The sequence below is a fragment of the Neofelis nebulosa genome, chromosome 2 (genome assembly GCF_028018385.1).
Source record: "Neofelis nebulosa isolate mNeoNeb1 chromosome 2, mNeoNeb1.pri, whole genome shotgun sequence".
Lineage (NCBI taxonomy): Eukaryota > Metazoa > Chordata > Mammalia > Carnivora > Felidae > Neofelis > Neofelis nebulosa.
In genome coordinates this window covers 159,078,659-159,106,170 of record NC_080783.1, presented here as the reverse complement: position 1 = coordinate 159,106,170, position 27,512 = coordinate 159,078,659, and the positions used below count along the sequence as shown (strand labels likewise).

At 36.8% G+C, this 27,512-nt stretch overlaps 1 protein-coding gene and 1 pseudogene across 6 annotated transcripts in view; one reads left to right on the top strand and one right to left on the bottom strand.

The window, feature by feature from the left end:
* Positions 1–27,512, bottom strand: part of SLC44A5 (solute carrier family 44 member 5) — a 370,056-nt gene that overhangs the window by 290,383 nt on the left and 52,161 nt on the right. For 3 of the 6 annotated variants that reach the window (XM_058716936.1, XM_058716942.1, XM_058716937.1), the window contains exon 2: positions 23,660–23,736. The exons of 1 other annotated variant lie outside the window; for it this stretch is intronic. In XM_058716936.1, coding sequence (XP_058572919.1) covers positions 23,660–23,672 — 13 coding nt within the window. In that variant the 5' untranslated portion in view covers positions 23,673–23,736. Of the gene's footprint in view, positions 1–5,548; positions 5,568–23,659; positions 23,742–27,512 lie in introns of those variants that run through there. 2 more of the 6 variants (XM_058716938.1, XM_058716939.1) reach the window with 2 other exon arrangements.
* Positions 7,197–12,540, top strand: LOC131501656 (probable RNA-binding protein 46; annotated as a pseudogene).

Sequence of the window (27,512 nt, the reverse complement as noted above, 5' to 3'; positions counted from 1 at the left end):
TCTGGATATTTCCTTAAATTTTCTTTTTTCTTTTCTCATCATATTTCAACAAAAGACAATAGAGAAAACTTTAGTACAAAAAGTGGGAATAAGATATATTTCTTAGCTTGCAAACTAGGTTACCTTCTGGATTTACTACACTATTATTTGTACACCCTTCCCCAATACACACACAAATTTTTCCATAATAAAACATAGGAAAACCTATTTTATATTGGAAAATATGCAGCATTTCACAAACAAAAAACTTTTGGATGAGGAAGCTGTTACTTCTTACTTCCTTAAGTTTACATGACTCTGACTGACCATCCTCTCCTAAAAATAAGATGCCCTTGTAATGTAATAACTCTCTAATCACTTAGCTCCAAGTTATCTAAATTCATCATAATGCCTTTTGTAAGATGGAAATTGGTAGGTAGGGTTTTCCCTGAGAAAGTAAGACATTTCTTTGGATTGCTGAAACTCTCTGGCAATCTGTTAATTTCCTTCAGAGACTAGAGTGTGAGATAATCTCGAGGCAATTGGTGAAAATGCCAAAGATGGAGGGTCATGATGCATGATGCTAGCAGGACTGGCTCCATCATATGGTGGGGTGGGGTGGGGTGGGGTGGGGTGGGGTGGGGAGACATTAAAATGGCCCAGCCACTGAAATCATAAGATCAATTACTGCAACATATCAGGATGGCCACTGAAAGCCATTTTTATCTACACTCTAAATTTTAACTTTAAGTGCTATAAATTTAAACTCTATAAACTTAAATTCTTTAAATTTCATACTCTATTTTCGACTTTAAATTTCAACTTCTTAAGCAAAGACTTCTTAGTTTTTAATAATACATAAAATCCTACATATTAAGAGAACTTGGTTATAGGATTATACTTAAGGGATAAAAATATTGTTATGATGAAACAATTTCAAAATAGGAGTGAGCAGATTAATTTCAAACTCACTTAATCTTGCTTAATTTAAGAATGCCTTTAAACTTTAAATTCTGAAATTGTTCTGCTTTGGCTTTTATGAATACTAAACATGGGCTCTCTCTACTAAGAGATAGAAATGGATGGATGGATGGATGGATGGATGGATGGATGGGGATAATAGAATAAGGAAATGAGAGAAAGGGAAGGAGAAATAAAACACTGAGAATTTCAAGTGGCTGAAATTGAAGGACAGAAGATAACTTGGGTCTGAAAGACTCATAAAATGAAAGAGTTAAGTTAGAAATTAAAATAGCACCATGATCTGAAAATATACATGGCACCCCTATGTTTACTACAGCATTATTTCCAATAGCCAAATTATGGAAGCAGTCTGAGTATCCACTGATACATGAATGGATAAGGAAGATGTGGTATATATGTCAAATGGAATATTTCTCAGCCATAAAAAAGCATGAAATCTTGCCATTTACAACAACATGGGTGGATCTAGTTATTCAGAGAAAGACAAATACTATGTGACTTCACTCAAATGTGGAATTGAAGAAACAAAAAGAACAAAGAAAAATAAAGAGACAAACCAAAAAAACAGACTCTTACTTATAGAGAACACACTGATGTTTACCAGAGGGGAGATGGGCAGCATAGGGGGATGGGTGAAACAGGTAATGTATACAATACAGTGTTGAATCACTGTACTATACACCTAAAACTAATATAACACTGCATGTTAACTCTACTGGAATTAAAATTTTTTAAAGTAACTCAGACACAAGTGCTTGGTGTTATTATTTTATATCTAGTAAACAAAGTATGATTAGATTTTTTAAAAATAGCACCATGATAACTAAAAGAGATCATTGCCCACTTTGTATTATGCTTTCATATATTATGACCAATCTAAAAGGGAGAAGGATGGAGAGAGGGGGAGAAAAAAGAGCATGCATGCTATTTTTTTTAATGTGTATTTGTTTTTGAGAGAGAGAGTAGAGCTGGAGAGGGGCAGAGAAATAGGGAAACACAGAATCTGAAGCAGGCTCCAGGCTCTGAGCTGTCAGCAGAGAGCTCATTGCGGAGCTCAAACTCACAAGCAGTGAGATCATGACCTGAGCTGAAGTCGGATGCCCAACTGACTGAGCCACCCAGGTACCTGGAGCATGCATGCTATTTTAAGCATACACTGTTTTTCAAATATCCATTATTTACTGAAAAAGAAAACTCTGTCCTATTTAAGACAGCGGTGTTATATGTTCAAGTTTGTTTGACAGGGAGAAGGGCCAGAGTTTTAAAATTACAACTCAGCAATATATCCCCAAGCTGAGTTGTCCTGACATAGGGTCACAGAAGTTGAAACACAATAATATCAAACCCATTAACAGAAAAGTTATCATAAATTCAAAATGTGGTCTATGTACAGCAATAAACTCTGCTCAGCCTTACACAAGGACACAAAAGAGGAAAGCATAAAAGTAGAGAGTAGAGGTAGCACGCAAATTTCAGACAACACGGTACACGCACTCTGGAATGTTGCACTAAAGTTGGAGGAAGGCAACCACATAATCACTCTTTTAAAACCTATTCACAAATGGACTAGTTTAAAAAGCCAGAAAAAAATGTCTAAGAGCAGAGAAATGGCATAGGCTCTGGAAATATATAAGCACTGGGGTGGAGTGCAGACAACACTGATGTAGGTATCAAGGATCCCCTGTCACCTCTAATTCTTTACAACCGGGGAAAACCACAACTTCTCCATGTTTCATTTCTTCTTCTGAAATGTGGATGTTCTGCCTGACTTGCCTCTTGAGGTTGCATTGTAACGGTCAAAGAGCTAATGTTTCCAAAAACGTATGAAACATCACAGAGTACTATACAGCATAAAGTATCATACTTTGAGGTTAAGAATAGATTAAGAAGAGATGAGAAGTCTCTGTATCTCACATCCAGTCTCTTTTCTTTCCTGGTCTAGTATCTTCTATGGAAAAAGTGCTTCTGTCATAGTGCCTCTCTGTTTTCCTTTCAAGAACCTCCACAATCAGCAATGTCCGCTATTTAGAATAAGAGAAACCTAAATGGAACAAGTTTTAGTCCAGCCATGCTTCATGAAATCATCATAGTTAAAGTTCTAAGTTGAGTTTAGCTGCTAAACTTCAGCCAAACCTCATTCTCCTGTGTTAGGAAAGAAGAGTCGGCCAGATTCATTCTGCCATCCCGTCATCACTCAGGCAGTAATTGGCAGTAGTGGTGGACTGACTCTGGCAAGAAACTGTGGGTGATACTCTCCCCGCTCACTATTCTTTTGTTGAGTTAGAACTTGTCCCCAAACAAGCCAGAACTAAACCACATATGCAGTGTACTCTTTGAAGATGCCTTTCTTATTCTGAACAAACAGCTTTTGAAACAGTAGATAAAAAGAGGGATCAAGACTTCTTTCAGTGATTTAAATTGTGTTTCCTTCACATGTCAATGCCCTGGAGTCTGTTTGACTTCTGTTCCCTTCTTCAATGTGCGGGTCATCAACATTGAGGGAAAGCAGAGAGAGCAGCTTTTGAAAGTAGAAAGAGGGAAAGGTAATCAGTCCTCCTTCAGTTGTTTCTCCTTTAAGCCCTGCACAAACCCATTAGCAAATGGATATGATAACCCAATGCAAGTATAGGTGGAAACCAGTACATATTGAGCATACACTATGTGCCAGGACCTAAAGTACGTGTTTCTATACATTGATTTCACACAGCCGATCCCATTTACAGATGATAAAAATAAATACGAATTACCTTGGTAACAATCAAATAGATCCCAAGTGATTACCAAAAACTCACCAGGGGCCCCTGGGTGGCTCAGTCAGTTAAGCGTCCAACTCTTAATTTCAGCTCAGGTCATGATTTCACAGTTTGTGAGATCGAGCCCCTAGTCAGGCTCCATGCTAACAGCATGGATATTGCTTGAGAGTCTCTCTCCCTCTCTCTCTGCCCCTCTCCCTGCTGGTGTGTGCTCTCTTTCTCTTGTGTGTATAAAATAAGTAAATAAACTTAAAAAAAAAACTCATCAGAGAGAAAATACTTATTTTCCCATTGTTTGCCTGTTTAGCAATGTGGATACATGATGCCAGTATTTACATGAGCCTTCAGTCTTGTGAATAAGACTTTGAAGACAGACCTAGGTTCAAATTCCTATTCAGTCATTTTTGGTCATGTAATCTTGAACAAGATACTTTTACCATTTACCATTGCCAGTAGGCTAAATAAGCAATTCTTTATCAAAAACTCATAGCTTAAGACAAATAAGCTAGGTAAGGAGTATGCTGCTATTACTCCTCTATACAAGTATTATTTCTAAGCCAGTGATTCTCAACTGAGAGCTATTTTGCCTTCCAGAGGGCATTTGGCAATATCTAGAGATTTTACTGATTGTCACAACTGGGGTGGGGTGCTATTGACAAGTAGTGGGTAAAAGCCAAAGGTGCTATTACTACAAAAAGAATTTTCTGTAAATAGTACTAAATGCTAAAATGTTAATAGTGCCAATGTTGAGAAACTCTTCTTAAAGGGAATAAAGTATTCAAAGTTGGAAGCAGATAAATTTGTTGAGTCCAACTTAACAGTACGGTATTTTACTTACTTAACAGAAATACAAATAAGGCAATTTTGAGACAGAACCTTAAAAATCTTCATATACTTTGATCCAGTCACTTCACTTTTAGAAATTTATCCTCATGAAGTAATAATAAATGCATCCGAAGATTTATGTAAGAATAAATAGATTAGAAAATTTGAAAATGCAAATGGTCAATTGTAGGTACAGTGATGATAGGGTGATATATAATTTGTCTTCCAAACTGATATGACTCTGGGAGTACAGGGGGGTGCTTTAATAATTTTGCAAAACAACAGTCATAAATAAGAACTTCCCTGGACAAACCAGGATATATAGTCCCCTGGTTGTAAGGGAACAGGGAAATAAAGTACGCCACATCCTAATTATGAAATGGCAGACAGCCAGCAAAAAATACTCTAAAGAATATTTAACAACATAGTAAATTGATAATGATATAATACTAACTATAAAAGCCTGGATAAAAAAACTTACATATCAAAGTTTGTAATATATACACTTAGAGGCTTTGAAAGAAGAATGGAAAGAAACATATCAAACTGTTAACATTGGTTTACTCACTGTTGAGATTATAGCTAGGGTTTGTTTTTCTCTATATTCAAAATTGCTATAATCATTTTTTTAAAATAATGACTACGTCCTGCTTCTTGAGAAAGAAATACAATTATATACCAGTTAATGAGGGAAAATTATTCTTCACAGAAAAATGCCAGCTAATAAATATAGAAAAAATTGTATACAAATTAGAAAATCACAATTAGGAAATCATTTGCCATTGCTAATGATATTAATTGTTTCCGGCAAGGAACACTGATGGATGCTAAAATCTTTTAGGTGAAAGATTGTTGGTTATTCACAAAGTTTCAGGGTATTATCCCATATAGTACTTGCTAATTGTAAAAAGGGGAAAAAATGCCTTAATGAAGAAATCTGGTCATTACCATAGGAAACAAATTATCAAACTTAACATAATTTTAGTGGAAACTCTGGCATTACATACCTTTTGTAGTAACATAATGTGTAATAAGGACATCATCTATGCAATACTCTTGCCAAAAATGTTTAGATCTACTTTCATTTTGCAGGAAATCCAGATAATATAAGAACTAAGAAAACAACACCATATGGGACAATTAGACAAATAAAGAATGTGGGAGCAGCCAAAAGACAACTGTCCTGTAATGTCTTTAAAAAGTAAAAGCTATAAAAAAAAAAAAAAGAAATAGAAACTTCTAGATTAAAGGACATTGGTAAAAATTAAAAGCCAAATGCAATCTCTGAATCTTATCTGAATCCTGGCTTTTAAAAAAGAGATCCAGGGGCACCTGTGTGGCTCAGTTGGTTGAGCACCCGACTTCGGCTCAGGTCATGATCTCACAGTCCATTGGTTCAAGCCCTGCATCGGGCTCTGTGCTGACAGCTCAGAGCCTGGAGCCTGCTTCAGATTCTGTGTCTCCCTCTCTCTGCCCCTCCCCCACTCATGCTCTGTCTCTTTCTATCAAAAATAAATAAACATTAAAATAAATATAAAAAAAGAGATCCAAAAATTATGTGGACAATTGGAAAAATTTGAAGATAACTTAGTTATTTTCATTATATATATTAGATATTTAATTCCCTTAAATGTGTTGGTAAAATTGTGGTTATATAAAACATTTATGGTAAATATCACAATATCTGCAGCTTATTTTCAAGGCATTCAGAAAAAATATACATACTTACATGAAGCAAATATGGCAAAATATGAACAATTGTTGAATCAAGGTAATTAGTATACATGTGTTTATATTGTAATATTCTTTCAACCTTTCTGTGTATTTGAGAAAAGTTTAAATATAAAATTAAGGAAAAATTTTAAAGTTACATTTGAAGTAATGTAATTACATTTAAAGTGATGTAATTGGGGAGCCTGGGTGGCTCAGTCAGTTGAGCATCCGACTTCAGCTCAGGTCACAATCTCGCGGTCCGTGAGTTCGAGCCCCGCGACAGGCTCTGGGCTGATGGCTCAGAGCCTGGAGCCTGCTTCCGATTCTGTGTCTCCCTCTCTCTCTGCCCCTCCCCCGTTCATGCTCTGTCTCTCTCTGTCTCAAAAATAAATAAATGTTAAAAAAAATAAATAAAATAAAATAAATAAATAAATAAATAAATAAATAAATAAATAAAGTGATGTAATTAGTAATCCCAGAGTTAACCATTGTCTTTCCAGAACCAGATGCATAATAGCTACATGGAATTGGAAATCCCACAACAGCCTCCTGAGGCCTGAGAGTCTTTTGCCTTGCAAGGACCAGCTCTTCGCATTCCCCTTCTATTGATTCCCTCAGTTCCTGTGATTTATTTCAGTTCCCTTCCCGTCCAACCTCAGGTGCTACCACCTTCACTATCTACTCCACCTTTTATGGTCCTTGTTTCCCCAAGCATAATGGGAATAGAGCATAAACCAATCAGGCACCCACATTCTTTGAATCCTGCCCTTAACGTACAATTACACTTGGTCTTAGCCAAAAGGCCAGAAGCAATGGCTTGAACGTACAATTTAAAAAAGAACAATCGCCCTCTCTTTGGAAAATTTTATCTCTGAGAATCCTATGGACTCAATGTTTGAGTCCTCTCCAAATTGATATGTTGAAACCCTAATCCCCAAAGTGATGGTATTTGGAGATATAGCCTTCAAGAGGTAATTCGGTCATGAGAGTGAAGGCCTCATGATGGGATTAGTGTGTGTGTGTGTCTGTCTGCCTGCCTATCTGCCTCTCTCATTCTCTCTCTCTCTCTCTCTCTCTCACACACACACACACACACACACACACACACACACACACACACAACTATAAGGCAACTGTCCACAAGAAGCCAAGAAACAGGCTTCTGGCAAATCTTGGACTTTCTAGCCTCCAGAATGGTGAGGACTAAATGTTGTTGTTTAAGCCACCCAGTCTATGATATTTTTGTTATAGCAGCCCAAAGGAAATAAGACAAAGAATTTCCAGAGTGAGCAATTCCCATTCCTCCAACTCTCTACTTCACACAGCAACAAGCACATTCTCCCTCCCTTCGCCACCCTGCCAAAGTTTAATAGGTTGGAAATTCTTATGCTAGGATGTCTATACTTCTTATTCTTGATGTTTTCCTTTATTTTACCTGGTAAGGGACAGGTGTGTCATACTATAACACACAGAAAGCCAAGGAAGCATTAAAAATGGCCTACTTTGGGTGACTTGGGAACAAAATACACACAAAAGTAACATACTTTTTAAAAAAGGATTTCTAAAGGCCTTGGACATCTCCAATCCTAAAAGTAAGCATATCTGGTCCTATACGAGAATTCCAATTTTCAATTTCTTTGCCACCTATTGACTGGTAACATTTCCAAAGAACAATTTTACTTCTTTCATTTTTAGTTGATTTCTCTGTTTAGCATGACTGTGCTTTAATTCATTTAATTTTATTTTTTTAAATCAATGTCTACAAGACCCTCTCAGTCAATGAGTCACCCTTGCTATCCATTAGCCACCTTTCTGGGTTGTTCACCTTTTTGTCCTATGTAGTATTGCTGTAATATTGTAGCACTTTTCGGTAGCTTTATATGAAATTTTTTTGTCATTTTCCACCTTTGGTTTTTCTGTCATTTTTAAACTCTGAACTTCACTCTGTAATTTCTCAGCTTCTATTTTGAACTTGACATTTATTATGTGCTTTTGTGTCCTTAATTACTTTTTGCACTTTGGGGTTGATCCATGTTGGTCTTTTCTAATTCTACTATATTGATTGCTCTACAGCAAGCCTTCTCTCCTCTAAGAACACTGATTGTCTCTAAACTATTTTGTTTCTTTCCAGTGCTGAGAACCAGTGAATTTTTTCTACTTGTCCTTTCCAGGAAATCTCAGGCTATCCATAGCTGTGGCAACCAGAATCTATTCACTTATACTTCTTCATAATTACTTCTTTTTATCATTAACTCTGTACTCAGGTTTGAAAAAGAAATCGCAATGACAAAAGGTGGAAGATACATATGTGTCAAGACCAGAAAAGACATTTTCAGGAGGATATTCAGGAAGCAGCAAAGACATAATAATTGACAAAAATACAAGAAAGAGGAAATAAGAACGGCTTCTTAAAGAATTATAAAATGGGAAATACAAAGTTAAAAATGACAAACACTTCAATCTTATAAAAGTTAAGAATAAATAACTTTAGTGTGCCAGATACAATGGCACCAGCTACTAAGAATACCATCATTTGTCAAATACAGGCTACCATCTTCTCAAATATAAACTTCTGCAATAGTCTCCCCATTGGTCTCATTCTCTCAAGTATTATCTCCCTCCAGTTTATTCTCCAGAATGCCACCAAAGTCATTGTCTTAAAATGCATATCAAATCATTTCTCTGTTGGAAAGCCTTTCAATGGCTCTGTATTCCATCCAGAATAAAGCTCAAATGTTTACAAAACCCTGTATGTCAGGACTTGGTTTATTTTTCCCAAGATTTATATGCTCCAAAAAAACCATTCTTTACAATCTTCCTCTGAGCTTTTGTATATGCTTTTTACCCCTGCCCAGAATGTTCCTTCCTGCCCAACTCCTTTTGGTCCATCTGATGCCTATTCATACTTCATGTAGATGCCTTTTCTTTTCTGACTCCTTAACTAAAAGCTAAGTACCCCTTTCTGTATACTACCATGGTTCCCTATATTCTCCTATCATGGCATATTACAGTGTTATAGTATTTTGTTTACTTGTTTGCATTACACTTTAGTCAGCAAGCTATGGGATAGCAATGGTAACATTTATCTTTTTCTTGCCCTGACATTCTAGGACCCAGCACAGAACATGACCCCTAATGATGCTTGATAAATACTTTCTTGGATGGATATTGTACAAATATTTAGGTGATAGGATCGTCTAGTAACCCAAAGCTTAACTTGAACCCCAATTTCCAATTCTTGTTGAAAATCTTTCTGGAATAAATATTGCCGACCCTTGGTATATATTTTAAATAAGGATCATTAGTAAGTTACCTTTGGTATGTGGGGGCAATTGCTGCTTCTATTATCTCTTTCTTACCATAGAGAGCAAAATAGAACCTCTCAGGTCGAGCAGGGGCCTGTGTCAAGCAATGCCGAAAGGAGTCAAAGGTACCGTAGCTACAAGATGTCACCAAGACCAGCATCAGCTGACACCCCAGAACTGATAATAAGCAGAAGCAGACAAGGTCTGCAGGGGCCCAAGACCGATTAAACCCCTTTAAAAAGGGGAGGATTTTTGCAGCAAACTCAGACTCGACAGACGCGACCCCTCTATGTCTGACTGCTTAAAAAAGGCAGCTGCTGCAGAAGGCTTTGCCCGATTGATCTCTGAACAGACCTGAGATCCTTCACTGCTTGAACATAATGAGCATTAAGTGCCAAGAGCTGACCCAGACCAGACAGAGGCCTTATCTCAACTGCACGCCCACAGACTGATTTTGCCTTTGGTTCATTAACTCCAACACCCTTCTGTTACCTTTGTTGTGTGGTTTGTCTTATGTTCTGCTCTGTGTGCTGTGTAAGAAGCCAAGTTTAATCACATGGTGAAATGTCATTGAGTTTGGAATCCTGAACCTGCTTTATAATTGTGATTAGCTTTGCTTTATGATTGAATAAAGCTGACATTGTGGAAAGAGACAATTCATGTGTGTGCCTTCGTCACATGCTCATGACACCTACCAACCATTAGGGCTTTTGGTTGGGACCCATGCTGTCCAAAATTCAGCAGCTGGTGTTCTCATAGCACCCATCTAGCCCTCTTCACCTGTTCACTCCACTGAAGAGGCAGAGTAGCCTCATAAATGGCATCTCACAGCATTCTTAGCCTGACAATAGGACAGATCAAACATCTTAGCACTCTTTCCAAAGACTGCCAATCTCTATATATTCTGTAATGCCTCAGTCTAGTTTTCTGCCTTAGTAAATCTACTAAAATAAGAATAATTAAATTTCTTTGGGATAACTTAGTAGCTTATAAGATCTTGGATCACCATTCTAATTATAGTGTTCTGGGAACTGTAGATTTTAGAGAGGGAGAAAAGTGGGTTGAAACTACACCAACACCTTCTAGAAGTTTCTGAAATCAAAGACCATTTAATTCAATATATCCTGTTTGATGTTTTAAAAATTTTATTCCCTTCTCCTCAGAATTTATTCTGAAAGTACAGGAAATTCTGTCAAGTAAGGGTTCAATAAAGAGATACTGAGTTGAATCAGATTTAAAACATTTTCATACCCAAAATTTAATTTACCCATTAAAATAATATCAAACTTTTAAGAGAAAAATTCCTAAGAAAAATTACATGAATTACATATATGTCATAAATAGAAATAATAGTACTTCCTTGATTTTGCAGGAAATGACAAATTTTAATGCCAGGAAAAGGGAATAAAAAGTAAAGTTTAAGGTAGGCTCTCCTCCCCTCTCTGGTGACCCCTGCTTTTGTATATGCTGACTGATCTGTGAAATGGTGGTGGTGGTTTGTGGTCGTTGGTCCCAGGGATTTAGCACCAACATTTGAAACCCCAAAGGGGAACTGCAACCATTATGAAGAAAACATAGACGGAACAAATGGACGCAGGGAAGTCAGAACTGGTACTCAGAATAAAGCAGCATTTTTTGATGAAAAAAAAAAAACAAAACTGGCTACAACATGGTTCAGGAGAATAGGTAAAGGAAATTTGGTTGTCCTCCTCCATGTTGTGAAGGTTCACCTCCACCTAGAGGCTGTGAAGTTTTTGTAGGAAAAATACCTTAAGATATGTATGAAGATGAATAAGTTAGTTTCTGTATTTGAAAGAGCTGGGAAGATATATGAATTTTGACTTCTGATGGAATTAGTGGTGAAAATCGAGGTTATGCTTTTGTGATGTATACTATAAAAGAAAAAGCCCATTAGCCATCAGAATTCTTAATAATTATGAGATTTGACGAGGTAAGTTTACTTGTGCATGTTTAAGCTTGGATAATTGCAGGTCATTTATTGGAGCTATTCCTAAGGAAACGAAGAAGAAATTTTGGACGAAATGAAGAAAGTTACAGAAGGAGTTGTAGATGTCATTGTTCACCCAAGTGCAACTGATGAAACCAAAAATCATGGTTTGCATTTGTTGAATATGAATCTCACAGAGCCACTGCTATGGCTGGGAGAAAACTAATTCCAGGTACACTGGAGCCATACCATTCAAGTAGATTGGGCTGATGAGGAAACCATACAGAGCTAAAGTTCTTTATGTAAGAAATTTAATGATCTTAACTACAGAGGAAACAAAGCAGAACTCAACAAATTCAAACCTGGTCCAGTTGAATATTCGAGTAAAGAAACTTAGAGATTAGGCTTCTGTTCACTTTTTCAACTGAGAAGATGCAGTGGCTGCTATGTCTGTTATGAATGGAAAACGCATTAATGGAGCAAGTATGGAGGTAACACTGGCAAAACCAGTAAATAAAGAATTGAGACAGCATATTAGTGGTCAGATTAGCCCTAATTCTGAAAACCTTATTGTGTTTGCTAACAAAGAAGACAGCCACCTGAAAACTCTATGCAAGCCACCAACTCTTCTAGCTAGTCTCAATAGTCAGCATAGCCCAAGCCCCCCTGAAATTGAAAGATGCACTTATCCATTTTTTCCTGGAACAAAGCTTACTCCAAGCAGTATGTATTCTTTAAAATCCAATCATTTCAATTCTGCAGTAATGCATTTGGATTATTACTGCAAGAAAAATAATTGGGCACCACCAGAATTTTTACTTATTTCTCATCTAAGTCAAGATGAGAAAGTATTCTTGTATATAAAATTGTTATTCCTGCTATTGCAAATGGATCCCAGAGTCATGTTATACCAGACAAACTGTACTACATTACAAGATGCAAAGGAACTGTCAGCCCAGTTTACATTACTTCATTTGGACAGGGAACACAAGATCTTCAGCCTGGACTATGCAAAAGAATTTGGAGAGAATAAAGAGACTACAATTTCTGTTGCAGCTCAGTATATAATCTTTCTCCTGTTAGTGCTACCCTCTCTTCTGGGACTTCTAGCATGCTTCCTTATACCTCAAGGCCTTATTCTTATCAAAGCTATCCCTTGCCACCAATAATATCACTTGCTAATGGCAGCCATATTGGACAGCAACTATATATCTCCAACTAGGCCTCATTCTTCTAAAGAAGATATTGTAAACTTGAGTATGGAAGTTTCTTTGTAAAGCTTGCAGATTAAAATACTGTTTTATTTCAGAATTGGGTTTGCACATTTGGTTTTCAAATGATAAATATATATTAATTTCAACATAGTAAACATCAATCGTAATTCAGAATAACCTACTGTTGTAGAATTTGTAAAAATGCTAAGTTTAAAAAGTTATTCAGTGGTTCCTCTGTATAAAAGTATGGCAAACTACTGTTCCATTTAAACTTTTGGGATTTGAAATACTTGTAATTCCTGAGTGGGCAATAGAACCCAGCAGTTTATGTTAAATTTTGCACAATAATTTTTCTAAATAGCATTTCAAAATATTTAAGCATTTACAATGGTTACACTAGATTTGATTACCAAGGATCGCTATCTGTATTAGAGATTATGACAATTATATACCAAGAAGCATCTATTATGTAGAATGAAATGAAGGGCAAAAAGATTAAGATGCAAATTTTATGCAGTGATAAAGAAAAAGCAGTCAACCATTGTGGTCCTTGAAAATAACTATGTAAACATTTTAGTTAATTATTTGTTATAGAAATAAATTATAATTTTGCTGTCAATGTATTTCAGGTTTTTATAGTTATGTTTCTAATGTGGTTTTGATATTTACTGTATAATTATTTCAATAATAACTGTCATGGTTTTTTAATGTTGAAATCATGTGTTGTTTAATTTTTGTACTCGAATTCAAATTCTTTGACATTAAATATGTGATGCTTCTAAAAAAAGAAAAGTTAAGCTTTTGAGCATTTGAAAGGATATCCAAATCAAAAATACTTTTCATTGGCTTATTAACAGAAAAGAAAAAAATTAAAAGTAATGTTGCTTACTGCCCAAACTAAGAGTATAATTAAGAAACCACCTTCATTCCACTTACTACTAGGAGTAGTGAGTATACTGCTACCAAAAAGAAAAAGGAAATGTGAAACTTCATGTGAAGGATACATAAAAATAAAATAAAGTGCTATCTAAAATATAGGTAGTTTATTGGTGAGTGTGATTTAAAATCGAATGCTTTCTGAGTTAAAGAATGTGGGATAATCAACATGTCAGTGTTAAAATAGGCCATAAATTTTCAAAAGAGGCATCAATGGAAATAAACTGTGAAAAACCAATTTTGGACAGTCCTAATCTAAAACAACCTTAGTTCTCAAATGTATCTGTTCATTTGCTTCTTTTTATTTCTAACTATAAATTTGCTGACAGATGTTGTGGCTCATTATTGTCAATTAAATTTCTGTCTATCTTCTTTGTTTATCCAGTAATCACTCACAGTCATACCCTCTGATTTCATTCCTACCACAAATAAACTTCAGTGTGTTACCAGTGACCCCAGCATTTTCCAGTATGTTCTTCTCATTTCTATCAGACATCATAACTAGCAACTGACTCTTAAAAGTTTTTTCCAGACCAGCACTGACAGAAGCCACACCTATCCTATAACTCTATCCAATAGATTTCAGCCAAGGAAAGTGAATCAGAAATGAAGTCACATAAAAGGTTAGGCATTTGAACAGCTAAGTAATGGATATTAAATTTAGGAAATATAAGACAGTTTCCTGCCCAGGATCTTTCAGAATATCTTATGTCTGGAACGCTAATTATAGCAAAGGGACTATTACAACTTTACCAAGATGTGCTGCACAAAATAGTAACATGGAAAGATGCCCCCCAAACTGACTTCCATGATCAGTAAATGTAGAAGCAGCTGTACAATATAGCTTTTCTCTTGGACATTCAGAAAGTTCATTAGCATATTAAAAGATAAAAGAAGTCTGGCCATAAAGAAACTTGTTTAGCTTTGTTTAACTGGTATTTGTCAAATCTTTTTGACCACTGAACACCTATGAAGATCCTAGAGAAGTGGTATCCCAAATAGACTTAAGGAAAAGCTGACCTGCCCCACCATTCATATGTGCTGCTTTTTCTTGACCCCCCCCTAGGGCTACCCCTTAGGACCCCCCAGGGGACCTGGGCATTAGTCATATGATACCCTAGAACAGTGCTTCTTAAACTTGTATGTGTACACAGCTCTCTAGGGATTTTGTAAAAATGTAGATTCTGATTCAGTAGGTCTGCAGTAGGCCTGGAGAGTCTGCATTTCTTTTTTTTTTTTTTTAATTTTTTTATGTTTATGTATTTTTGAGAGAGAGAGAGAAAGTGAGCAGAGGAGGGGCAGAGAGAGGGAGACACAGAATCTGAAGCAGGCTCCAGGCTCCGAGCTATCAGCAGAGAATACAATGTGACATTGTATTATGGTTCTCATCTATAAAATGAAGATAATGTAGTACCTTTTCCCACAGAGTTGCTATGAAAATTAATGATTTTGTATATGTAACTCACTCAGTAGAGTGCCTGAGAAGTGTTTCAAGTCATTACTTAATTGTCACTCTCACATTGAGTACTTCACAGCCACTCTGTCCAAAACTGCAACCCACTACTACAATTCCCTTTCCCCTCCTCTGGTTTATATTTCTCCTTTGCAATTATTACTCTGTAACACGTATCTCACTTGATGCTTTGTTTATTATCTGCCTTGTCCCACTAAGATGTAAACTCTATAAAATCAAGGATTTTCCCATTTTGCTAAGAGTTGTACCCCCGGGGTCTAGTGCAGGGTCTGGCACATTGGAAGTACTCAACTGGTGGGATGAATGGGTGAATAAATGTTAATATTATCAATACTAATATTATTAGCAATCCAAATTTTTCTTATTGAAACACAATAGCTTAAACTTCTTGTTTATTGTTCTAAATTGTGCTTATATCTTATTACATGCTTTATTAAAATTCTGTCTCATACCTAACAATGCCCTTTTATTAACTTCTGCTCAATACTTCTTCAATATTACCTGACAACTCTGATGGCTTTAGCCCTCTAACTCTCTGAATATCTACACAGTGTTACTGTCTATACAATACAATTTAACACCTATTGATCTTAATTAATTATCAATGGAATGAGTAAGTTCTAAGAAATTTACTGAAAGAGGTTGCATCTGTCATGCAACAAGCATTCATGAAAAATTAGAGAGGAAAGGAATCATGGGAAAACTTACCATTAATTAGTTATGTAATCCTCAAATAACAAAAATGGTGCTCTACCTTTTACAAAGTACCTTTATATACATCAGCTAGTTTTGGCTAGGTGATCTCAAAGACTATGTCTCCTTGCTTTCAAATTTTCAAAATGTCTTCAAGTATGGGGAGACCATTTTTTGAAGTGAAAAGTTAAGAATAAATCATGAAAGTCAAAATTGAAGCAGATAATGACCCAAGAAGTTAAGTTCAGGGATAGTAAATCAGATCAGTGGTTTTCTTGCCACCTACCCCCTCCCCCCCATACTCCTGTCAGTCAGGTCTGGAAGAGGACCACCATTATCTCCAATGCAGCCCTCTAGGCAGCCATTACCAACTGATCAGAGCTAACAGAGAAGGGGTTTGAGCTAACATTTGCCATCCTAACCTAGTCTAATCATCTTGGTGAAAGCAAACAAAACTGATGCTAAGAAATTTAAAGTGACTCATCCCGTCACATAGATGGTAGCAGATCAAGACCAGAACCAGCCTCCTGACTCCCCTCCAGGATTCTCCCCACTGCCTTTCCTCATTTATTTCTGAAATTCAGGATTTAAATTTCTATTCTAAAGCAATCAAAACACAGAAAGCAAACCTTTGGCAGAGAGTTTTCATATTAATTCTCATGAATATAACGTTGAAATCAAAAATGACAGTTTTGAGTCAAGTGATAGACAGAGTTGGTTAGTCTGTTATTTTTCAGTTGGGTTTATTTACCGAAGCCTAGATTGTGTCATGACTGGAAATAGACAAAACAGATTATTTTAATTCCACTGTCCTAGAAAAAGAAAAGGCAAATAGTTTTCATTAATAGGAACTGGGCTCAAATCCAGTCCCAAAATAACTTATACTACTGAATCAACTTTTTAAAGGTGACATTTCTCTCATTAATGGGAATGCACTATTATAAATATAGTTTAATCACTAAATTTAAATTACAAGAAAAACATATTTGAAGGAATATGAAAAAATAAGAGATAATGGAGAGAAATAGACATCTATTTTAATATAAATAATGGGCATTTCCTCATCATGGAAATTGTGCTCACATTTTAGAATTATAATTTTCCAGATCCTCTCCCTAAAGCAGTTTCCTAATATTGCAATCACCTTTGCAACTCAGTTGGAATGAAACTGACTTGTCAAATTTTACCCAGCCAATTGATAAGTCTGTCTTGATTAACTCTCATTTTTAGGTATACTGTAATTGAAGCTGCTTTTTTGGGAGAAACCATCATCTAACACAGTTAGAAATTGCCCCTGGCACTGTCTGCATTACCCAAGAAAACCAGGACAGCAAATGGCAGTTCTGTTACCTCACAGAGTTAATCCATTTTAGCAACTATGTTACTTAGTTGCAAGGTAACAGCTGTTGGTCCCATAGCTTATCCTTTCACCCTGAGAAAGTGAGCCCAACTCTTATTTGAGGGTAGGATGAGGAAAGTAGCAAGCACACAGAATTTCTTCTCTTCAACATGGACCCTGCCACCATGCCAGAGGGGAAGGAGTGAATGATTGAAACAGGTAGATGCAGTTCAGGGCCTATACTGCCCCTGCTCCACAAAAAAGGGCAGTCAGCTCCAGGGTTCTCCTGGGGTCTGGATATCCACAGGAACAATCCATGTGGGTCTCAGGAAAACCTAGCCACAAACTGATGCTTGCTAGGAGAGCCCTGGAAAACTGGAGTGATTTTCACCTCAACCCTCTTTGTCAGTTGAGATCACTGGTGGTCCATGATTTTGGTCAGAACAAGAATGAAACCAAGAGCTCTAGTCAGACCCCATCATGTTGGCCCAGGCATGGGTCCTTTAGGCAAACAGGATAGTCAAGACAAATCATGACTTCTAGAAAGCAGAACAATAGTTCCCAAGGAATGTTTGTGAGATACTGCAACACTCTGCTTTCTGGCTTAGGTATTCCAAAAATGCAGAGATCACTTGCCCTGCAGCACGTTATTATTATTAGTTTTAGTTTTAGTTTTAGTTTTTATTTATTTATTTTTAAGAGAGACAGAGACAGTGTGAGTGGGGGAGGGACAGAGAGAGAGAGAGCGAATCCCAAGCAGCCTCCATGCTGCCAGAGCAGAGACCAATGCGGTGCTGGAACCCATGAAACTGTGAGATCATGACCTGAGTAGAAACCAAGAGTTGGACACACAACCGAGCCACCGAGGTGCCCCTCCCTGCAGCACATTATTGAATCATTTTTTAAATCAACCCACTTTCTTATCTGGAAAAGTGGACAAGTACCCTGCCTAACTTAGAAGAAATTACTTTAGCTGGCATCATAGACATCATTCACAATATGGAAGATCCTTTAAACACTACTATTTACATTTTTAAAACTCAAATTCCTTGAAAACTTGCTGTATGCTGGCTGATCCAACACAGTAAATAGAGAATAAATTTGAGTTGGAAAGACTTGCCTTGGAATTAGTTTTGTCATTCCTAGCTCTGTGACCATGAACAAGTTACTATCATTGAGTCCTAGGTTTCTCTTTTATAAAATAATCATAATAAAATGCATTTCACACTGTAGTTCTGAAGATGACATGAAAAACATAGGAGGTGGCATAAACATGCCTGCCCCATGAGAAAAAATAAGTAAATTTCTTCCCCTATTTCCTTTTTTCTTACAAAAAAAAATTCCATGTTAAAATGCCTTTGGATGTTGTATATGGCTTAAAAATTTAAATAACATGCCAATGTTTGGATAAGTCTATGAACTGTAGCTTATGTAACTAATTTGAAGCAACTAATATTCATATATGTAATTACATATAAAATTTCAATGAATAACTGCAGTCGTCTAGTTGAACAATTCAAATTGGTAGCATAATCTGGGTTTCTTTTTCCAGAAATATACTGCAACTTTATTTTTCTTCCTACCAATCCCATTATGTTAGGAGAGAAAGAGGCACAATTTACCCCTACTCAGTTGAATAATAGCAATATTTTATGGCCTCTTTCCCATGGAGTCCTCTTTTTTGTGTTAGATTGACATGTATCTCTCAAAATATGTCTGCTAATCTGTCTTACAGAGCCTGCTTATGGGCCTCTAATATTACAAATATAGCAGAGCAGTGTTTGGAGCAAATATGTATAGTCTTGCAAAAAAAAAAGAGGCGGGGAGGGAAGAAAGGTATGTTTGATGCATTTAAATAGTAACGGTACCATGGCCAAGAACAACAGCAGGCTTGTCCATCTGTCCATCATGAAACTGAGTTGTGCCTACTAGTTATCAACAGGAGGTGGCCATGTGGGCATCACACTAAAATAGAAATTCTGTCACTTGGAAGACAAGGTGAGGAGGGAAAAAAGGATTAACTGTTTCAGAATCAATTTCTGGGTTAGAATGATGAATACAAAGAATTGCTCCATGTTTCTTATTCACAGACTATAAAATTTTTATTCATTCTTTTACTCATTCATTAAAGATCTTCTGGGTGCTTTTTAAAATTTTTTAATGATTATTTATTTTGGAGAGAGAGGGACAGAGCACAAGCAGGGGACGGGCAGAGAAAGAGGGAGACACAGAATCTGAAGCAGGCTCCAGGCTCTGAGCTGTCAGCACAGAGCCAGATGTGGGGCTCAAACTCACGAGCTGTGAGGTCATGACCTGAGCCAAAGTCAGACACTCAACCGACTGAGCCACCCAGGCACCTTCTGGGTGCTTTTCAGAAGCCAGACACTGTGCTATCCATTATGGATCCAGAGAATAATTTCCTGAGTTACCTGGCTGGCTCAGTCAGTATAGCATGTGAGTCTTGATCTCAGGGTCATGAGTTTGAGCCCCACGTTGGGTGTAGAGATTATTTTTTTTTTAAAAAAAGAATAATTTCCTTCTTTAAGGAATTCTCTTCCATGAAAGAGACAGAGAAGTAAACAAAAAATTATAATACAGAAAGAAGACAGCCAACGTATATACAATATACAGTGGGAACCCAAAGAAAGAAGTAATTAACTATGCAAAAATATGCCAACTTTACAAATTTGTGATTCATCTTTGCACAGGAACCTTGTGAATCTCTGTAATATTTCAGTGCTGTTATATGTGCTATAGAAGAGAGGTCAACCAAAGAAGTAGAATAAAAAATCTAAGAATTAACAGATAGGTCTTGATCAACTGTTTGCCTTAGGGTGGAAGAAAAAGTGTTATTACCTTTACTTGCATTTATTGCAGTCCTTTTTTCCTTAAGTATGTATGTATCCTTAATTTTTATATGATTTTTAATCTTATTAACTCTAAATATGTCATTTTCTATTTTCTATAAGTAAGTTTGAGAGTGTGACCACTGGACAACAGATAGATACAGATATGGATACGGATGTAGATCTAGATACATTTTTAGATGTACAGGTAAATGCAGAAATAGCATCTTGGCTTCTGGAAATACGGATTATGATATAACTCTTAAATTTTACAGTAAAGCATTTTCTTTAAGGCAGTTTCCTAACAGAAGAGTGAATATAAGGCATCGCATTTATTGGCATTTAGCAAAATTAAAATGTTAAGGCAAATAAATCTTCAGTGTGCTTTAAGACCTACTATAAAGACCTCCTTTCAATTGCAGAAATGAATAAGGAGTGAATTGAGGCACTCACATTTAAGCTAAAGTAGAAAGTCTCAGTAAACTGTCAGCTTGAAAGTCCAATTTGAGGGGTGCCTGGATAGATAGCTCAGTCAGTTAAGTGTCCGACTTCGGCTCAGGTCATGATCTTGTGGTTCACGAGTTCGAGCCCCGTGTCGGGCTCTGTGCTGACAGCTTGGAGCCTGGAGCCTGCTTCCGATTCTGTGTCTCCCTCTCTCTCTGACCCTCCCCCCATTCATGCTCTTTCTCTCTCTGGAAACATAAAATTCACATCAGTTTCACATCGGGTGAAATTTGTTACTCCTCTCTGAGGCAATTTTTGGTGCTAGACCATTTACCCATTGGTTATCTCTGGCATTGGCATTTCTCTTTGTTGTCCCTGAAGCCATGTACCTCCTACAGCTACATGCATAAAAATACTGTCGTTCCTTTCCATGACCCCGCCCCCCAGTTACAGGAGCTAAAGGCACATTCTGGAAATACAGCATGAGGCATTAGCACCAGGTACTAGCACCAGGCTTACCCAGAGTCTGGGTCCGCCTTAAAGAACCCACTCCAAAGAGTAACAACCATCACTCTCCGTGCCTCTGTCCTGATGTCCTGTCCTGGTGGCCACCAAACTGAAATGCCCTATCCCCTGACAAACTCAAAAGAACATAGTCACATTGTTACTAATACACATCAATCAATCTGACAAACACAAAAGTTTTAAATTTTATCTCTCGACTTTTATCTCAATTTTAGACACATAATCAGCCTTTTTTACATGCCAAAATTTCATTTGTGCATTACATGTATATAATGAAAACCCCAGTGCCCATATAGAGATATTTGTTTAATGGTTTTATTCTGTCTGTCAATTCTGTATAAGTAATTCTCGGTCACTGCTCTCGATGTGTTTCTCTTACTATGAAACCAAGCACAGCTTCACAGGTAATTTTGTTTACTGAATATTCGGTACTGATGGTGGTGGTGTGGGTGATGTTGCAGCTTCTCAGCTCTACTTTAAAAAGTGTAGAAGTGTTTGGGGTGCCCGGGTGGCTCAGTCAGTTAAATATCTGACTCTATCTCAGCTCAGGTCATGACCTCAAGGCTTGTGAGTTCAAGCCCTGCACTGGGCTCTGTGCTAATGGTATGGAATCTGCATGGGATTCTGTCTCTCCTTCTCTCTGCCCCTCCCCTGCTTATGCTCTCTCTCACTCTCTGTCAAAACAAATAAATAAACTCAAGAAATATTTGTAAACAAAATAAATAAAATAAAATAAAACACAAAGTGTACAAGTGCTGCCCTATGAATGGACACGTTTTTGCCAAGATCTGTGCTATTTCCTATGACTTTTGTCATAGATTTCTAATCATCATAGTTTTTTTTCATTCTTTACATCTGTTAAAACTTTCCCAAAAGTGGGATTAAAAAATAAAGAGAAAGACATTCTTACAAAATGAGTTGAGTGATGACTCAAGCCTAAGGAGTTTGACTTATAAATGCCATAGAGAAAGGCAATTATTCATTTACGGTCTAAGGCCTGCAAGCTGCTTGACATCAAATGGAAGTCAATCGAAGCATCAAGTAGTAGAAGTGAAAAAAAAGGTGGATGTTACTGTGAATGAAATGGTTTCTTTCTCATGGTGGAAGTTGTGATGTCTTTTCTAGATTATCAGATAGCCAATATTCATAAAAGAGAGATAAATATTAAATGAGAAACAGGGAAAAGGGCTAGGTAATACTCAACTTACAAGTGCATCATGGGTCCACAACTCCAGGAACATGCCAATTGTTTACCTTTGAGACATTATTTTCCCTTAAACCATTGTTGTACATGGCAGCAATGTTTTGCTCTTAGCTCACACGAGCCAAAATAAACTACAATGTAGTTGAAGTACAATGTGGCTGGAGTAATTCTACCTCAAATACACTCAGGCATTTGTAACACAATTCTGAATCACAATTTGTGAACAACCATAAAACCACCATTTCATCAGCATATACATACTACTTCTCAGGTACTGTACCAATACACTCCTTACCTTGGTCTGTGAAATAATTACTGTTATTCTCTTTTACAGACAGATGAGCAAACAGGCGTAAAAGACTAATTTTCCCCAGATATGAGTATGTTAATAACATTATATAACTGCATGAAAGAAAATGTCCTTTAAACTGGCTATTCCCCAGTGTTGATAGTTTAGGCATAACTGTAATCCCCACTCAGCGGATAACTTCTGGATGCACAATCCCCTGTAACACACTCATAGAAGCAGGGGTTCCTATTAGTGACCAGCCACACAATGCAATGCATTTACAGCCTTCAGGAACCTTATATAGATTTAGATACATTATTGGGCCATTTTTAAGCATCTTGTTAAATCTTTAGATCCTATGTTTAATAACCCTTTTAATCTTCTTAAAATACGCAGCCAAAGATCAAAGCTGCTGTTTCAAGTTCCACATTGTATATCTTCCATTTTAGTTTGTACTTATGCAGCATTTTACTTTTTGTTCATAGCTAGGAATAAATTTTCCTTCATGAAGGAATAAAATTTGCACTTAAAGAAAACAGCATTCATTTTCAATAAACATTCACTAAGTAACCACCTTTTCCAAAGTTAAAGGCTAGGCCTGAAGAGGGCAAAAAAAGTGGATGAGACCTGGTCTGTGCCCAGCAGGAGCTTAAAACCTAATTCTGGAGATAGCGATATAGGAATGAGGGTTAAAATTTGAAGGGAAGCCCCATGGTCCCTCTCCAAGGAACACCTGATAGCATTTTGCTTACTTCTCTAAGGAGCAAGCTCTGGGCATGTCACAACATGAGAAAGGGGCTGAAAACAATAATCCTCTAAAATAAATGTTAAAGATTCTGCTTATAGCAATAACTCTTCAGGTAGAACGACACAGGGGAAAGGGAGCAGCTTCAGAAGTGACTTGAATATGCGTGAGGATGTGCTTTTACTAACTGCATAGCCCACACTCACCAAATCTACCCCAGAATCACTGCTATAGGGAGGATCCAGACGCAGAAGGAGAGGATGAGATGGGAGGTCTTGAGATGGGAAAAGATTGAGAACCATAATGTCTAACATGCTGCAGTTTTTCAGGTACAGCTCCCAATGTGTATATTCATTTTTCTATCATCCTTATTTAATATTGAACAAATAATATTTTACACAAAAGTCCAGATCAAGAGGGACTTAATTCGAGTAGGTGATTACCTTCGTCACTCATAAAGAGGCTGTATCTTCAGAAGGTGGCCTGAATCACTGCACAGTTGAGCTGCTTAGAAAGAAGTCTGTGATAAAAACAAGTATGGAGATGGTTATCTAAAGCAAATGATTTTAACTTATTAAAAACCAACATTTTGGGAATATTCTCACAACTACACTTTACACTCCCTAAAAACCTAGAGAATTAGCCAATTCTCTTCTAACACATAAAATACTACAGGTATCTACTCTTTGCAGGAAACTGTTTTCTTCTTTACTATACTGAAATAAAATTCTCACTGCCTCCTAAATCCTGGTCCTTATTTTTATTATCTACTCTCACACTTCACATCTACCTGTAAGATGCATGCCTAACCAGTTGATATCTCTATCCTGTCTTCTGCTTATATGCAACCTTTTTTCAACGCTCCCATTTATGTTTTTATGCGTATCTGCCAAATTGGTGGTAGATGGCATTTTTCTTTTCAGTTTAGCTCTGTGTTTCCTAATTTTAGGTCAAGTATTTTAATGATTTTACAACACATAACTTATTGTAAAAATTTATTATAAAAAAAGCATTTAAAATTTTTTTTTAACATTTATTCATTTTTGAGAGTGAGAGAGACAGAGCATGAGTAAGGGAGGGGCAGAGAGACAGGGAGACACAGAATCCGAAGCAGGCTACAGGCTCCGAGCTGTCAGCACAGGGCCCGACGCAGGGCTTGAACTCACAGACTGCGAGATCATGACCTGAGCTGAAGTCAGATGCTTAACCGACTGAGCCACCCAGGCACCCCAAAAAAGCATTTTTTAATGAAAAGGAAAAGCTAATTTTACCATGTAGATATCACTACTAAAATGTGGTCATTTTTTCCGTCACTCCTTTTTTTTTTTTTTTTTTAAGTTTTTTAATTTACTTTGAGAGAGATTGAAACAGCGCAAAGTTGGGGGGGGGGGGAGGGCAGTGCAGAGAGAAAGGGAGAGAGGGAATCCCAAGCAGGCTCCACACTGCCACCACAGAGCTCGGTGCCAGGCTCAAACCCACGAAGCCATGAAATCATGAGATCATGACCTGAGTCAAAACCAAGAGTTGGATGCCTAACCTACTGAGCTACCCAGGCCCCCCGTCAGTCATTTTTCTATATATATTTTGTAACTTTTTATTTTGAAATAATTTTAGACTTACAGAAAAGTTGCAAAAACAGTATAGACAGTTCTTGTATACCCTTCACCCAGCTTCTCCTACTGTTAACATCTTCCATTACAACAGAATAATTATCAAAATCTTCTATGCATATTTTGACAAGATTGAGATCATACTTTTTGTTCAATCCTTCTTATATTTCATGATAGCATAAGCATTTCTAGCATTTAAAAATTTTCAAAAAAATAAAAACTATTATTTTATTGTCCAAGTAATGTCCTATTTCATCAATGCATATTTTACTTAACTATTTCCATGTTGTTGGACAATTAGATTACTTGGTAATTTCTTCTTTCATTAAAAAAATCCTTATCAACACAGGTTATAATTTTTTAAAATATCTACCAATTTTATAGGTCAAAAAATGGTCTTGGGGCACCTGGGTGGCTCAGTCGGTTAAGCATCCAAAGTCAGTTAAGCATCCAATTCTTGATTTCAGCTCAGGTCATGATCTCATGGTTGGTGAGATGGAGCTTCATGTCAGGTTCTGCGCTGACAGCACGGAGCCTGCTTGGGTTTTCCCTCTCCCTCTCTCTCTGCCCCTCCTGTGCTCATGGTCTCTCTCTCCTCTCTCTCTCTCTCTCTCTCTCTCTCTCAAAATAAAAAACTTAAAAAAGAAATGGTCTCTCATTTGAAGTGCTTTTTTTTGTTACTATTGAAAGTGAATATTTTAAATGTTTGCTAGTTATTTTTATTTCGTCTTTTGGAAATTATTTAGGTTCTTTTTGTCTATGTACTTACAGATGTCTGAATATATTACTTACAAATTTGTGTAAAGCTTGCATATTAAGAATATTAAGCTTTGACTCAAAGATTACAAATATTTTTACTGTTTAATAATTGCATTTTAATTATTTGTTTTGTATTCATTTTGGTAATCCCAAACAATTTTGCTAATTGAAAACAAAATGTCCCTTTTATAGCAATACTTTGTAAACTGAGATCCACCAACTATTAAGCATCTTGAAGATATGACTCTTGGGAATTATGGGAATTTATTTCCTTAAAAAAAGATTCATATATTATTCAAATTTGACAAACACTGAAATAGGTATAATGGTCAAAAGAGAAATCCCAGGTTATAATAAGACATCATGTCATACAAAATAAAAAGTTCATGAAAGGATCAACTTGCATTTCACATTCTTTAGGGTTGATTATATTATACTATTTTAATGTCTTAAAAATATCCAGAACTGGGGTGCCTGGGTGGCTCAGTCAGTTGAGTGACCAACTTCGGGTCAGGTCATGATCTCACGGTTCACGGGTTCAAGCCCCGCGTCGGGCTCTGTGCTGACGCTTGCTTCGGATCCTGTGTCTCCCTCTCTGCTCCTCCCCTGGTCACACTCTGTCTCTCTCTCTCAAAAATAAAGATTTTTAAAAAAAATTCAAAAAAACTATTCAGAACTAAACTGTAAATTAAAAACTAATTTCTTTTTTATTACCACAAACTAAAAATCAGAAAGCTATATTACACTTCAGCAACACCAAATTGCTTAAGAGCCCCCAAATAGCCTGTGCTTTTGTACATCTCCCGCCTTTACCCTTGCTGTTCCCTTTGCTTGTACTCTCTACCATCCCTCCCCTTCCACCCAGTGGGAAACTCCTGGGCCTCACTGCCATTCCCTCTACCATGCCACTCCCTCCTCCCCATTGTCTTAACTATTGCATCTCCTAACTTCTGTAACTTCTGTTTGCTTTTGCTGTCACATATTAAATTTGCCTTTATAGCTGTCCTTCTTCCCCGATTGTCAGTAATCTAAGAATAGGAGAGTCAGGTCAGCCATCACTGTAGCCCCAGTGCCTAACAAAGTTCCTGATGTATAATGGGATCCCCATTGGTGTTTATAAAATGAATCAGATTATCCATATAAGGTAACAGTCTTCTGGGAGAGTTGTAAGAAACTCAACTCTGTGTCTCGATTATACTGATAAATGCTACTGCAAGTTCATCTACCAACTGTGCTATCAGTTCTGTCTCATATGGTCCACAGTTTCTCTTTGGCACTGTCAATTGATTTCTATTCAGTGACAGTGACTCAAGCAGAAAAGAACACCTTTCCTCAGGCAGATGAGAATCACTCATTTTCCCCCTCTAATGGTTTGTGTTGAATAATTTCAAACTTACAGAAGAGTTGCAAGCATAAAACAAAGAACTGTTGCATACTCCTCAACCAGATTCACCAATTGTTATCATTTTGACATATTTGATTTCTTTCTCATTACACACACACACACACATAATGTATAACATAATGTATATCATTATAACATCGTAATGCATAACATCAGGAATCAAATCTCAGTTTATCTGTCACTGGTCATATTAACTTTGATGACCCAATAAGGTAGTGTCAGCCAGATTGCTCCTCTATAGACTACCATTTCTCACTTTGCAATTAATAACTAATCTCTGGAGAGGTATTTTGATAATATATGTCATTCGTCTTCAGACTTTTATCACCCATTGATTATTCTCCTGAATCAATTCTTTCCACAACAGTTCCAAAATGGTGATGAAAATGAACTAGCCAGGAAAAGCAATGGAAAGAGTATTTCAGGCCAAAAAATAGCAAGTGTGAATACTCTAAAAAGGGTTAGGGAGTTGGCAGAACTAAATGGAAATCAGTGGGACTGGAATATATTGAGGGAAGAAAA